Genomic DNA, 14,849 nt, shown 5'->3' with positions numbered 1-14,849 from the left:
TCTGAGTTGAGTCAATGACTTCATAAGAAGGTGCAAGAAGTAATGCAAATTTTTTTTTTTTACTTCAAAAAGAAAACCAAAACATTATGCAGATGAAATCTACTGTTATTCAGGAGGAAGAGTTAAGAGCATCTTGGTATATAAAAGAAAAGTTTTCAGACAGCCCTTAATTCACAATAAATCTGGCCTTTATATTGTAATAAAATCCAGTACTAATTGTTCAGGATACAAGTACTGTGATAAGTTCTGTCAGAAAGATAATTAATTTTAGTTTTTTAAATAAATCACTATTGTAAAAAGGGTACATTATTTTTTCTATCAATGGAAAAAAATACAAATTCTGTTCTGAGTTCACCAATCTGGTAAAATACTATATTAAAAAAGTCTTAGAGACATATATGCAAGAAAATTGGACAAATAAAGTTATGTGCTTCTTTAACAGGAATTCTCACTAACATTAGGTCGTCCAACTGGATTGATTTAGATGTTACATATATAAGATTTCTTTTTTAATTGTTGTGACAACAGAAACAAATCAAAACCAAAATAATTACTATTTAAAACTTCTTTGACTAAAAAGAATTTCTTCATTCTGTCAAATGAATTAAAAACAATAAAAAAGAAAAGATCAAATTACAGGAGCATAATTTAACATGCTATAATTATTAAAAAGTTTTTAAACTTAACTGGGGTGAAGGACCTCTTTTTCCATAATAACTTTTGTCATTGGGAAATATACTAAAAAGAAATTCATCCCTGAGAAGTGAGAAATTGAAATCAAAACAAAAGGAACAATTCGGTGCCGTTTAAACAATAATTAAGATGGCATGGGTTGTTATTAACAGTCAGTGACCAAACCTGAATCAGTCCTGCTCCAGAAATCTGGTCTTTTGTAATGAAACAGCAAGTGGAACAATAAAATATCAGATAAATAGGAACTGTTGTTTTATTGTCAGCTTTGTAGTTTACTTCAAGTGCAAGCTTGGCCAGCTAAGCTACACATCCCAATAACGACTGAAGTGATGGCTCTTGCTGGTTTCTCCACTTCTGATTCTCCAGTTTTTTTTTTTCAATTTTCGAAGTTCACCCAAACAGTAAGAGTAACACAATAGCAATTGAGTTTACTATTATCAATGGCACTGCAAACAAACAAAAACAAACTCTTGTTAATATAAACAAACAATGTTTGGAAAATAAGAAGGAATGATTTTCAATGAATAGTGAAACAGGAATAGATGACAATACATGCAAATTATTTGGAGGGAATAAAAATTGACTAATACCTTCTGGAATGTGGAACTCAAAAATCTTGCACTAAACATTAAGATTTAACAGTTCAGCAGTTCCATCCTTAACAAACTTATCTGCCCACCAGACATCATAAAGAGAATAACTCTGAAGGCCCTGGTTTGTAAAATATTTAAATTTGGAGCTTCTAAGCTTATTTTTCTTATAGCTTTCAACCAAACTAGGTCTAGAGGCAAATCTCTATGCCTCTAGATTTGTTCTAAATTAAAAAATAAAAAAACACAACCCCAAGAAAATGCATGCTAAGGTTTGGTTTAAGCCTCTATACAGCTGTCTTCTCATAACAATCTGAGAAATAGGTTGTACAAGCATATCTTTACTTCAATATGAGGAAACTGTTTCTAAGAGATAAAGTAACTTGCCAAAGGGCAAAGTGACAAAGCAAAGTACTGATACCAAATAAAAAGATTGCTCAGATTGTAAAACTCACAGGTTAATACAAAAGGCCCCACTCTAAAATGGAAGCATCATACAAAGAAAGAAGCCTATGCTCCTCAAACCATAACACAGAATTAATACTTTATAGGACAGGATATAATAAAATAGCTAAACTATTTCTTCTCCTTACCTCTCATAACTGTTCGTACAGATCGAATGAGGTTCATTAGCTGTGATTTAATTCCTGGCTCCTCTCCAAATCCTCCAATTCCCTGGTCTGTTCCCCAGCCAACTGCATAATACAAAGATGATTAGCTATGTTAAAATTTATTATGCACTCACCTTACTACATTAGCAACAGAGCCATCCATCTTGAAAAAGATTAATTCAAGCTATTGTTAAAGATCCCAAACTATCAGGAAGTCAGATTATCTCTAAGATAAAACAATAATAGTTAAAATATCTTAGGTCAAATATCTTTTACTTTTGACTGAAGGCAGAAACAAATAAAAATAATTCATTTATAATGTACTTCTTATTTTACAAAGTAAACTTCAAAATGAAATATCCAGTAGTACTCAATTCAGAGAAGCAATAATGTAATACACTATCCTATTTTAAAAAAAGAAATAAAGAACTTTTGTTTCTCAAATTAAAACTACAAGTCAAAATAAACTGAAGGTTGAATTATTACTCAGCTAGTTCAGAACAGGAACAATTTTTATATAATTGGAAGTAGAGCTAAGTTTTGTTGTCTGCTTTACTTAAAGGAATTATTATGATTTAGACTTAATCTAGTTATAACTTTAGAGTTTAGGTGGTATTTCCCCATCTAAAGATAATATCTGTCTACTCTCCGATTTAAATTCTGTGAACATATATTCCAGTAAAATCTGTGGTAAGCTGCTTTCTCTCATTCTTTCCAAATAATCTTTCCATCTTCTCTATTTTATTTGTCCTGTAAATGTTCGTGGGGAAGGTAGGTATTGTACTGGATAAGTCAAGAAGACTTCATTCAGAATCATTCAAATCTAACTTCAGATACTTACTAGTTATGTGACCCTGGGCAAATTACTTAACTCTTTATGCCTCAGTGTCCTCATATGTAAAGTGAGCTGGAAAAAGAAAAGGTAAACCACTCTATTATCTTTGCCAAGAAAACCCCAAACTGGGTCATGAAGAATAAGACAACTGAAAAATGACTCAACAACATATGGTAGATATTCACTTTTTAAAACTTAAATCCCACTGTGAAAATCCCATTTTCAAATCTAGTTTTGAATAAGCTTTCTAATGATCTTTATCATCTTTCCTTTAATTTCAATTTTCTTGTCCTTATCTGGGTCTATGTTTTATTTAATCATAAGAATATTGGTTTACATAATTCATGTCAGTATTTAAACTTAGATGAATGAACCCCATTTTTGCTGGTTTTATTTATGAGAACAGAAATTTCAGGAAAATGAATTCTGATCAATTAAAAAAATTGCAATAAAAGCAATGGCTGTTCATTTTTATATTATTAACAAATGTGAATTACTGTATTGCCCTTATTCAAAATTCAAATTATAAAAGTAGCTAATTTCAATAATAGAGCCTAATTAAATTACAGCTGCATTTCTTCTCATTTCTGGGCCTAGAAATCAAAGCTCATATTTAAGAATCATTCTTTTCATATTAACTTCCTTAGTCTCATACATGTATGTGTGTATGTGTGTGTGTGTGTTTATACACACACACACACACATACACACACACAGATATTAATAACAATAATAAATTGTAAGATATAAAATAGAAATGCTCAAATAATTCCTTGCATTTATAATAAGCTTTAACAAGAATTGCTAAACCCTTCAACTCTACCCCTAAAATCAGTTTCAAATTGTACAGTCAATTAAGAATAATTTATGTAAGGTGTTTGTTGTTTTTGCTGGTTATACATCTCAAGATGTACTTAAGAAAACTTTCTCCTCCACAGTACTTTCTCTTCCATAATACTTTTCATGGACATCTCTAAAACAGCATTTATGTCCAAAAGCAGAGGGCTTCCATCTATAGAATGTTTTGTCACCTGCAAAAGTTTAGTATCAAATGGCAGTGAGGACTGCCTAAAGCATAGCCATAGATTTAAATCTTATTCAACAAGCGTTTAAGTGTCTGCTATATGGTAGACACTATGCTAAGTACAAGGGATTCAAAGAAAGTTAAAAAAAAAAAAAAAAAATTATTGAAATAACAATTTAAAAAATAGTCCCTGCTTTCAAGAACTCAAATGGGGAAGGAAAAAGGCAAAAACGATATACAATGATACACACAGAATAAAGTGAAGATAATCTTAGGTACTAAAATTAAGAAAGCCTGTGAAAGGAGTTTTCTTTGGGGAGGGGGGCCCACAAAAGATAGGATTTTAGTAAAGACTTGAAGGAATTTGGGGAGTAAGGAGTTAAAAGGTAAGAAGGGAAAGCACTTCAGACATAGAAACAGCCCCATGAAAATGCCCAAAGCCTAGAAATGGAGTGTCTATATGTAAGGAACAGAAGAGGCCAGTATGACTGGCCTGGAAGAGTATGTGAGGGAAATAAAGTTTAAAAGAATTGGAAAAGTACGGATAAGTTGAAGGGCTTTAAAAGGCAAACAAAGGATTTTATATTTGATCTTGAAGTAATAGAGAGCCACCAGAGTTTAATGAATGAGCAGGGGAAATAGAAGGTGGGAGAGGGATGATGATGCATCAGGCCTGTGCTGATGATTTTAGTAGCTGAATGGAAGCTGAACTGGAGAAGGGAGAAACTTTAGGCCAGGAGACCAACTAGTAGTATTTTCAGTTTGCCTTCTTGTTCTAATAGGACTAGGAGGTTTCATGATTCCTTGAAATATATAATCCCAAATTCTTTATTTAAACACATTCCTCACAACAATTTTCTGGTAGAGCAATGATTCTTAATTTTTTTATTTGTATGATTTTCTAGGTTACTTATTTTTGATGTGAGGTATCTTACTTTTTTTTGTATTATCTTATTTTAACTTGTCTTTGGTCTATTCTGTTTTTTAAGCGATCTATTACTTGGGTAAGGTTTTGGACTTCTGTACTGAGCAGTTAATTCTCTTTTCAGGTCTTTTATTCAGATTCTGCCTTTCTTTTCTGATTCTTTCTTCTAGAGCTCTCTTTTCATTTGTAATATCATTTAAAAAACTCATTTAATTTCTTTCAGGAATTCTAGCTGAGCTTCCTCTAACTGTCTTTTACTTTTGGGTCTATGTCTTGTCTACCCGAGATTTCAGAAAAGTTCTTTACCATTAGTGTATTTTGTTTACTTATTCTTCTAGTTTTACTTACCTAGTCACAAGTCTCTGCCTCAGTCTACAATGAATCAGCCTGGTCCGGGGTCAAAGCCTGCTCTTGTTTCTGCCCAATACACAACCTCATGATCCTATCTGTAATGGATTTGAGATTGTATTCCACTTATCTCAGTCACTGTCCCTGCTAAATTGGTAGTTTCACTTACCTGCCTGAGAAACAAGGCTGTAAGCTCACTTCTCTATTGGCTCTTTGTTCAGCTAAGATTCAGTTCTCTTGTTAAAATGCTTTGTGTGGAACTTCTTAGCTAAATTATCTCCCAAGAATCTGCAGGTCTTTAACTACTATATATATGGTGTTAGCATTACAACATAAATCTCTGAGTGAAAATCAGGACATTTTTAAGCTAGCATAAGATATCACAATTTTGAGTTAATCACAGATTAAAGTCAGTAAGATTGTTACAGCATGGGCTTCTTGTTAGTTTTTGTTTGTTACAGTTTGTTTTTCCAATGTAAAAAATTACTTTACTTTGGCAGAAGATGCAGCCTTGTTTTGTCCTCATACCTGATAGAAATATACTGCCACCCAATCATTCCAGTCATTTCTTGATTCACTACAAACCACATCACTGTATGGAATTTCCTAATAACCATCTTCTAATTTTAACCAAATCCAATGTGTTGCCCCCATCTTACTAAACTTTATTGCAGCTATTGATGCTAGTGACCAACTAAAACTTCTTGAAACTTTTTCCTTTTTAGGTTTCTTTTTCTAAGTAGGAACCACTACTCTGGTTCTCCAGATCCAACTACTTTTTCTAACTTGCTTCTTTTTTTTTCTCTTTCTTGGAACCCTATAGAGGTCTCCTAGGACTCTGTCCTTGATCTTCTTCTCCCCCCACCTCCCACAATCTATTAAGTTCCTCAGAATGTTCATTCCTCCTTATGACTTCTCCGCATTATACATCTAGATGATTGCCACATCCCAATCTCTGATTTGGGCTTTTATTTCATTGTTTTATTCAGCAAGCATGTATTAAGTGTGTATTCTGTGGACAAAACTGTTCTGAGGTCTTGGGATATAAGGATATGTACATAAGAGACTAATCTCTAGCAATCATCAATCTAATTTTGGGTATGTGAAGAAGGGGTATGGATATCATGTTACAAAGGAGACTAAGGTATGTTCAAATGACAGGTTCTGACAGTAGGAGATTGAAAAGGCTGCTTTGAGTTAACACATAATATGAAGGATTTCAATAAAGTAGAAGGAATTCCATTAAAGGAATAGATAACAATCAATCAATAAGCAATAATTTTAGTATTAGAGGACAATCTGAAGAATGAGGGTTAAGATCATGTATACTTCAATCAATAGGCAATGATTCACTGAAAGTTACAGAATTAATTCGTGAAATGATTAGCTAAGTTATTAGAACCTAATTTGGACAAGTGATTTAGTAAGCACTTATAAAATACTTGTTGACTTGACATGGTATGAAAAAAGGTTCACTAAGATGTTTTAGAGAAGAGATAGCCTGCAGGCAAGAAGGCCAATCTATAAGAGAATTAGGATAGTTGCAGTGACTATGTATGAGAAGTGAGAATATAAATGAAAGATACTGTAGAGGTAATAATGACAGAATTTTGCAAATAACTGGACATGTAGTTGAATCTAGAAACTGAAGTATGAGTTTAGGACATTGGGAAGATAGTAGGGCCATCAACAAGAATAGAGAAATGAGAGTTTGGATTTTTTGCACATGGAAGGGAATTGGTGAATTCAATACTGGATGTGTCAAGTTTAGTTTGACAAGAAACCACCGAGGTAGAGTATGATTCATCATACAGCTGGAAATATGGAATGAGAATTCTAGAAAATGTCTGAGAATAAAATTAAAGATCTGAGAGTTCTTCAACAATCAATAATAAACACTATTAAGCACTTGTTTACTGAAAACACTGTGGCAGGGCAAGAAAAAATACAAAGTTTAAACCAAATAGTTGAAAGCATAGTACTTGATGAGATGGATGAGGGATAGAATATAGAAAGAAGGGGGCTAAGGAAAAAAAGTCTTTGGAAATAGAAAGATGAAGATGAGGGCCAGAAGTTAGAGTAGGAATGGTTAAAAAGGCAGGATGAACCAAGAGAATTGTATAACATCAAGATAGCTGAAGAGAATATATACTAAATGGAAGAATGAGTCACAGTGCCAAATACCAGAGTGAGTCATGAAAAATGACAAAAGAGAAACCATTAGATTGGATTAATTACAGGTTATGTTGAGTAGAGTTGTAGAGGAGAAGTCAGATTGCAAAGTGTTGAGCAATCAGGAAGGAAGACAGTGAAAGAAAGGAAAAAGATGGGCTAATAATATGAGAGTATGGCAGGGTCAAGAGAAGATTCCCTCCCTCACACCCCCAGAAAATGAGAATATTTGTGGGTGAATTGATAGAAAGGTTAATAGAAAGATTGAAAATGTTTGAGGGGAAAAGGATAATTTATATTATTCCATTTAGTACTTTAGCACAGGGAAGGTGATAGGGACTGAATTTCAATTGGAATGGTGAACTCCCAAGTGAGAAAACTCCTTCAATCAAACTTACAGCCTTAGAGAAGTGTCCTTGCATATTTCTTAACTAGTCTCCTTAACTTAACTCTCTCCCTATCTGTCTTCCACAACCATATCACTCCCTACACAACAAACTCAAATAAAAACAAGCATCAAATATAAAGTCCTATGTTTGGCATTTTTAGCTCTTTATACAAGGCCCCTTCTTGCTATTCCAAGTTTCTTATTACTTCTCTCTATAGTATAATCCGGTTCCCTGGGACTGCTGTTTTTCCTTTCACAGGCTACTCTACCTCCACCCTCTTCTTAACCTTTCCTCTCCACTGTCACTGTCTTGGATGTTTCCTATTTCCTAGCTTTGTTCAAAATTTAGCTCAAAAATGCAAATTAAGGCAACTCCTGAGTACTACTACACACCTCTCAGATTGGCTAAGATGACAGGAAAAGATAATGATGAATGTTGGCAGGGATGTGGGAAAACTAGTACACTAATACATTGTTGGAGGAATTGTAAATGGATCCAACCATTCTGGAAAGCAATTTTAAACTATGCCCAAAGGGCTATCAAACTGTGCACACCCTTTGATTCAGCAGTGTTCCTACTGAGCTTATAGCCCAAAGAGATTTTAAAGGAGGGAAAGGGACTCACATGTCCAAAAATGTTTCTGGCAGCTCTTTTTGTACTGGCAAGAAACTGGAAACTGAATGGATGCCCATCAATTGAGAATGGTTGAATAAATTATGGTATATGAATGCTATGGAATATTATTGCTCTGTAAGAAATGACCGACAGAATGATTTCAGAGAGGCCTGGAGAGAGGCCAGAGAAAGTTACATGAACTAATGCTAAATGAAATGAGCAGAACCAGATCATTATAGAGAGCAACAAGAAGATTATATGATGATCAATTCTGATGGACGTGGCTCTCTTCAATAATGAGATGATTCAAACCAGTTCCAATTGTTCAGTGATGAAGAGACTGAGCTCACAACATAGCATTTTCACTCTTTTTGTTGTTGTTTGCTTTTCTTTTTTTCTTGTGCAGCAAGATAATTGTATAAATATGTATGCATACATTGGATTTAACATATATTTCTACCATGTTTAACATATATTGAACTATCTGCCATCTAGGGGAAGGGATGGGGGAAGAGGAGGAAAATTGGAACACAGGGTTTTGCAAGGGTTTTTTGAAGAACTGTCCACGCATATGTTTTGAAAAATAAAAAGCTTAAATTTAAAAAAAAAAATTCAGTTCCACTCTTACCTTCTGTAAAGAACCATCCCCTGAGAGTAACTTTTATCTAATTTTTATATATTTTCTATGTACTTTGTTATTTAAATCACTGTTATGTTTTTTATGTTTTTTAAACATAAGAACATGTTTAATTTAATTAATTAATAATTAATTAATTTAATTTAACATGTTTTTTATGTTTTTTTAAAAAGTTATGTTATGTTTCTAAAAAGTTATGTTATGTTTCTTACCCTTACTCCTCAAGAGAATATATTCTAATTAAAGATTACATATTTTTTTCCTTTCTTTGTATATTCAGTGCTTAGTATAGTGTCTGACACATAGGAAGTACTTAATAAATGCTTACTGACTACTTGATAGCTAGCGTATGTCAGAGGCAAGGTTTGAACTTAGCCTAGAGGACAGCACTCTATTCAGCTAGCCCTGCAGCCTCTGAACTAGTTTATATTTCAACTAATTGTTATGTATTTGTCTATTCTGATTTAAAAAAGCAAGCATCTTGAGATCAGAGGTCCTGTCTTACAAACCTACAATACCAGTGTTGAAAACATAGAAGGCATCAAAGATTTTTTATTCAATGAATAATTTCAGAATTTGCTCAAGCAAATAAAATATCCTTATTTAATATAAAATACCCAGCAGTACAGTCCTAGGCATCACATAACATTAAGAACCCACTAACTGTGGAAAGACATTTTAGTCTATATTTTTCTCTTTTTAAATCACTGGTTTATTTAGAAGACACTTTGTGTCTGATATCCTGCAAGACTACCCAATGCCAAATAAAATATCAAGCATATTAGTTACATTAAAAATAAGTGTACTCAGAACCTGGGCTCTTCATCAATCAATCAACAGACATTTTAACTGAGACTGAACTATATACAATGAACTATTCCTCATTTATTTGTCCTTTATCAGTACTTTTGATACAGTATTCTTTCTAAAAGCTGAAAGGAAGAAAGATAAGAAGGCTGGCTGGAAAATGGGCAAAAGGAATGTGGGAAGGAAAAGTACATAAGAATAAGAGAAGGAAAACTAGTGTGTTTATTGCAAATTCAGAGGATACAAAGTTATCAGATCTGGCTGTTACAGACCTTATGGAATTAAGTCCAACCTGAATCTTAAACCTGAGGATTCATAAATTGAGAAAGAGGCATCAAAAAGGACAAGAGATCCCATAGTAACAAAATAATGATAAAGAACACAGGAAATACACAGGTTGATTATGTCACTGGTACTTAGCACATAGTAAGCACTTAATAAAGTTTACTCTTGAATCTTTCTACTGCCAACTTCAACTAACCAATCAACAAGTACTGATTAGGCACTTACTTTATTCATATGTGTATGTTTATATAGTAATCAAAAGTCCTGTGTTTAAACTCTTTGGATATTAGCTGAATCATCACCTCACCTCAATGAACTTCAATGTCCTTATCTTTCACATAAGTTGGACTAAATGGATTCTAAGATCTCTTCCAACTTAAAAAAAAATAAACCCAAAGCTAGGACTTTCTAAAATTCCAAATTCAAAGTTCCTTCCAATAAATTACTCTGCATGATAGTTAGGGAAAATATTTTAGTTATCCGTATTAATATGTAAACATGGTTTAGATATTATAACCACAGGAATATGTTTTACATACAAAATATTTTATATAAATATATTTAGGATACATATAAAATGAAATCTATATGTGTGTGTGTGTGTGTGTGTGTATACCTACACATACACGTATGTGGTGCTGAGTCGTTTCAGTTATGTCAGACCCTTCCTGATTCCATTTGGGGTTTTCTTGGCAGAGAGACTGGAATATTTTGCCATTTCCTTTTCCATTTCCTTTTACAGATGAGGAAGCTGAGGCAAACAGAGTTAAGTGAATTGCCCAGAATCATGGGTAATACAGCATGTTATCATATTATATACTGAAGCAACACACCCGTGTAAGCTCACACAGCTTCAGCACACTTCTACTGTACGTGGACACACGTACACACACAGTCATTATGTAACGATACACAGTGTCACATTCTCACACGTGTGCAGGGAACAGACGCCCACCCGCACAACACGCACACACCAGCCTTCACGCCCGGGGCCTGCCCTCCAGCAGCGCGCGCTTCTCGGGCTTCCCAGACGTTCCTCATTCATTCCGGGCTTCCCCTCCCCGAGCCCTCCTCCTCCATCCCGCCCGCCCCGCAAGGCCGCGGCCCGATTCCCTCGCAGACCCGCCAGACTCACTGTTCTTTAGGAAGCGCTCCTCGTGCAGCACGGCGATGGCGTTGACGCAGAGGAGGGCCGCCTGCAGCAACGAGTACAGGGTGAAGGCCATGGCCACAGCCCCAGCCGCAGCCGCCACACCACCGCTGCCACCGCCGCCGCCTCTCGGGTCCGCTTCGCTCTGCCTAGGAGACGTGGCGCCGGCGCCGCCGCTGCGTCGGCGACGGGAGCCTGCGGGGCCCAAAACGAGCGTTCCGCGAAGCGCTCGTTCCTACCCCTTCCACCTCCGCCGGTCTGAGCAGGGAAGAGACGCGCAGAGAACCTGGACTACGTGGCCGCGGATTGGGAATACCCCTCGGCTGGAAACATAACTCCTTAAATATTTCTGTTTTATTTGGTTATTTATAGCTTCAGGAAATTTTGTTGCACTTTTTGACAAACTTTGACAAACTCACTGACAAACTTGTCGCATTCATATTCATATTCAATAACAATTGTCACTGTTCTCTCCTATTTGTAGAATAAAACGCAAAGCTTGTCATTTAGAACCTTCACAGTTTGGCTCTTGTATATTTTGGGGTCAATCAGGGAATAAGTATTTATTAAGCCTCTACTATGTGCCAGACAAAAAATGTGCTTGGCCCTGGGGCTATTAGTACAAAAGATGAAACAGCCCCTATTCTCATTTAGCTTGCATTCTAATGTGGTAGAGGAAAAGAATATATAAACATAGCTAAAAAGAAGTTTAAATTTTACAAATACAAATATTTACAAAGCAGGTAGTTTTGGAGGAAAGGCCCTGAAATAGGAAAGTAGAAAGATAGCAATCAAGGGAAGTCTTCGTGCAGAAAATGGTGCTTGAATTACAATTTTTTTTTTAATTAAAGCTTTTTATTTTTCAAAACATGCGTGGACAATTCTTCAACATTAGCCCTTGCAAAACCTTGTATTCTATTTCCACCTCCTTCCCCCATGTCCTCCCCTAGATGGCAAATAGTCCAATATATATTAAACTTGTAGAACTATATGGTAAATCCAATACATGCATACATATTTATACAATTATCCTGCTGCACAAGAAAAATCAAATCAAACCATTGAACTACAATTTTGAAAAAAGATGAAGATGAGTGAATATGTTCTAGGTCATCCACACACTCTTCAGAAGTCCACCTAACCACTTTCTCAGAAGTGATCATTCCCTATTTTGCCTCTGTATTGATCCCCTATTCTTGGAGTGAATGAACTTCCTTTTTGTTTCTACTTCTATGAATCATCCCTCTGTTTATGTACCACTCATTGTGGGAAGACTTTCTTGTTCCCTATAGATTTTAAAGGATATACAGTCAATCAAATAAGAAAAAAAATGGCTTCTTTATTTTAATCTATAATTGAAGTTTAGCATTTCCTTCAGTTATGAATGTAAGCAGCAAGAGGTCCATAATCTTTACCATGCTGTCAAAGAGGTCTATGACATTCAATCCCTCTGCTTTCATTGTTGGTTGTCTCTTCCTCCTCAAATAATCATTTATATAGTTTTCTGTTTACATATATCCTCTCCAATAGAATATAAGCTCTTTAAGGGTAGGGATTGTTTTTCTATTTGGTGAAATATATATAAAGCCTCAGAGTCAGGAAGATGTAATTTCCATTCCCTCCTGCAATATACACTAAGTAATTATAGTCTTAAAGTGCCCTCAGGCAACTTTCTTAGACTATAAATTTTAGAACAGTTTTGATCCACATTGGTACAGGGATTTTATTCACTTAAACTCATGAAATTACAAGTCTGATCACTTGCTACCAACTTCTTCCTTCCCCATGGCCTAGCACAGTGCTTCAAAATTAGTAGGCACTTAAGAAGTGTTCTAAGTTTGGGAAAGGCATACTTTTGTTTGGAACTGGAAGGAACTGTAAGAAGCCTAGTTTTGTTCTAATTTAAATACATGAAAAGGAATATAGTGCATTAAATTTGGAAAGATGACCTGGAGCCAAGTTGGAAAATGCTTTAAATACCAGAGAAGTTTACATTTCACATGGAAGTAATACAGAATCATAGGAGTTTATTAAGTAGGGGAATGACACAATCAAATGTGTGCTTTAGGGAAATAATTTTGGCAGCTGTATAGATGAATTGATGAGGAAAGGGTTTGAATCAGGGAGATCAGTTGGCGGCCTGTTGCCATAGTTTAAGTGAGACGTCCAAACCTCTCCTCCTCCCCCCCAAAAAACCCAAACCTGATGGAGTCTGAATACAGATGGAAGCATATTATTTTCACTGTGTGTGTGTATGTGTGTCTGTGTGTGTTTCCTTTTGTTGTGTTCCTTCTTTCACAACATGTTAATGTGGGATTATGTTTTACTTGATTGTACATATATAATTTATTTCAAATTGCCTATCATTTTAGGTAAGGAGAGAGGGAGAGAGAAAATATGAAACTCAATTTAAAAAAAATTTTTTTTATTAATGACAAATGGGGAAATATGTTTAAAATGATTGTGTATGTAATGCCTATATCAAATTGCTTGCTTGGAGAGGAAGGAGTTAAGGGATAGAGGAAGAGGAAATTTAGAGCTCAGGATCTTACAAAAAGCGAATCTTGAAGGCTATCTCTACATGTAATTGGGAAAATAAAATATTGTTAAAGAAAAAAAATGTTAAAATTTGTCTTTAAATATAATTAGAAAAAATACTATTAAGAATAGTTCAGATGAGAGGTAATTAAGACTTGAACTAAGGTGGTAACTGTCTAAGTAGAGAGAAAACAGGCATCCTAACTACAGAAGGGTTGAATTGGATAGACGGCCTTGAAAGGGCAGTTTTTTGCCACTTTAAATTTTGGGATTGTGTATGTTTAAATTGTAATTCTGATTCTGAAATTGTAAGAGATAATTGTTTATTCTGGGTATAGGATCTTAGAAATTTGTTCAAATATTGAAACATTACTACTAGAAATTTAAATCTGTATTTGATTTGATTTTAAGTTTGAAAAATAGGTTGTTAAAGTTCTGGTAACTTACCTTAAGAGGTCACACATTTGTATCCTTAATTGGATGAAGTATGTTGGGCAGTTTGTAAAAATTATGAACTATGCTTTAAAATTTTGTCAGTTCTGCTGGACATGTGTATAAGCTTAATTTGGTTCAAAGTTATTTAGATATTAGCTATATCATGAATCTTAAAGTTTAATTTTTAAAAAGGATTTTTAGCATTGTAGTAGGCTGAGATTTTGGACGTAGTCATTACCATGGGTAGCTGAGATTTTGACTAGTAGTGTGAGGCCCATTCCTGCCTCACAAGCTGAGAAGACTATTAGGATTAAAGGGGTTATGGATATTGAGAATATGTGGAAGTGGGCAATTAGGAGGGTTATAAGGATGAATAGGGACAACATTATTCCCTCCATTGATTTTAAAAACAAGGGATGAGATGAGAAAAGATCGATTTGAAAGAGCAATTGATAGTTTTAATGGAACATCTAGTTAGAATATCACAAGGTAAAGAACTAATTTTAAAAATAACTTTTTAATTGGTGTGTACGTTAAAATTGAAAATGACTGTAAATTTCATGGAATTCCCATCCATAGTGATAGGCTATGTTATGTTTATTTGGCTATCACTTATGAAAATTGTAAAACTAATAATTAAGTAGGGATTATTGTTGTAATATTGAAACCTAAAATTATTAAGAATTATTGATTTGATAAATTGTTAGACACAGAGAGAGAAAGACAGAAAGAGAGAGAGATGGGATGTGAGAGAGAGAGAGAAACAGCATATTGGAAAGAGTAACAGCATGTTAG

At 34.6% G+C, this 14,849-nt stretch overlaps 1 protein-coding gene across 1 annotated transcript; it reads right to left on the bottom strand.

Moving 5' to 3' along the window:
* Positions 1-921: 921 nt before the first annotated feature.
* IER3IP1 (immediate early response 3 interacting protein 1) lies at positions 922-11,311 on the bottom strand. Its single transcript, XM_031945979.1, has 3 exons — positions 11,067-11,311; positions 1,877-1,978; positions 922-1,139 (listed from the first exon to the last, which is right to left on the bottom strand). Exons 1-3 carry the CDS (start codon positions 11,155-11,157, stop codon positions 1,084-1,086), a joined length of 249 nt encoding a protein of 82 aa, XP_031801839.1. The 5' UTR covers positions 11,158-11,311; the 3' UTR covers positions 922-1,083.
* Positions 11,312-14,849: the final 3,538 nt, after the last annotated feature.

The sequence above is a fragment of the Sarcophilus harrisii genome, chromosome 1 (genome assembly GCF_902635505.1).
Source record: "Sarcophilus harrisii chromosome 1, mSarHar1.11, whole genome shotgun sequence".
In the NCBI taxonomy this organism is placed as follows: domain Eukaryota; kingdom Metazoa; phylum Chordata; class Mammalia; order Dasyuromorphia; family Dasyuridae; genus Sarcophilus; species Sarcophilus harrisii.
This window is presented reverse-complemented; position numbering and strand designations above follow the sequence as displayed.

Bases quoted from the DNA above. Each gene is read 5' to 3' on its own strand.
- IER3IP1 (XM_031945979.1), bottom strand. From the start codon at position 11,157: ATGGCCTTCACCCTGTACTCGTTGCTGCAGGCGGCCCTCCTCTGCGTC. The intron at 1,979-11,066 runs GTGAGTCTGGCG...TGTATTATGCAG, and splicing joins GGAGCGCTTCCTAAAGAACA to TTGGCTGGGGAACAGACCAG. The intron at 1,140-1,876 runs GTAAGGAGAAGA...GTTTGTTTGCAG, and splicing joins TGTACGAACAGTTATGAGAG to TGCCATTGATAATAGTAAAC.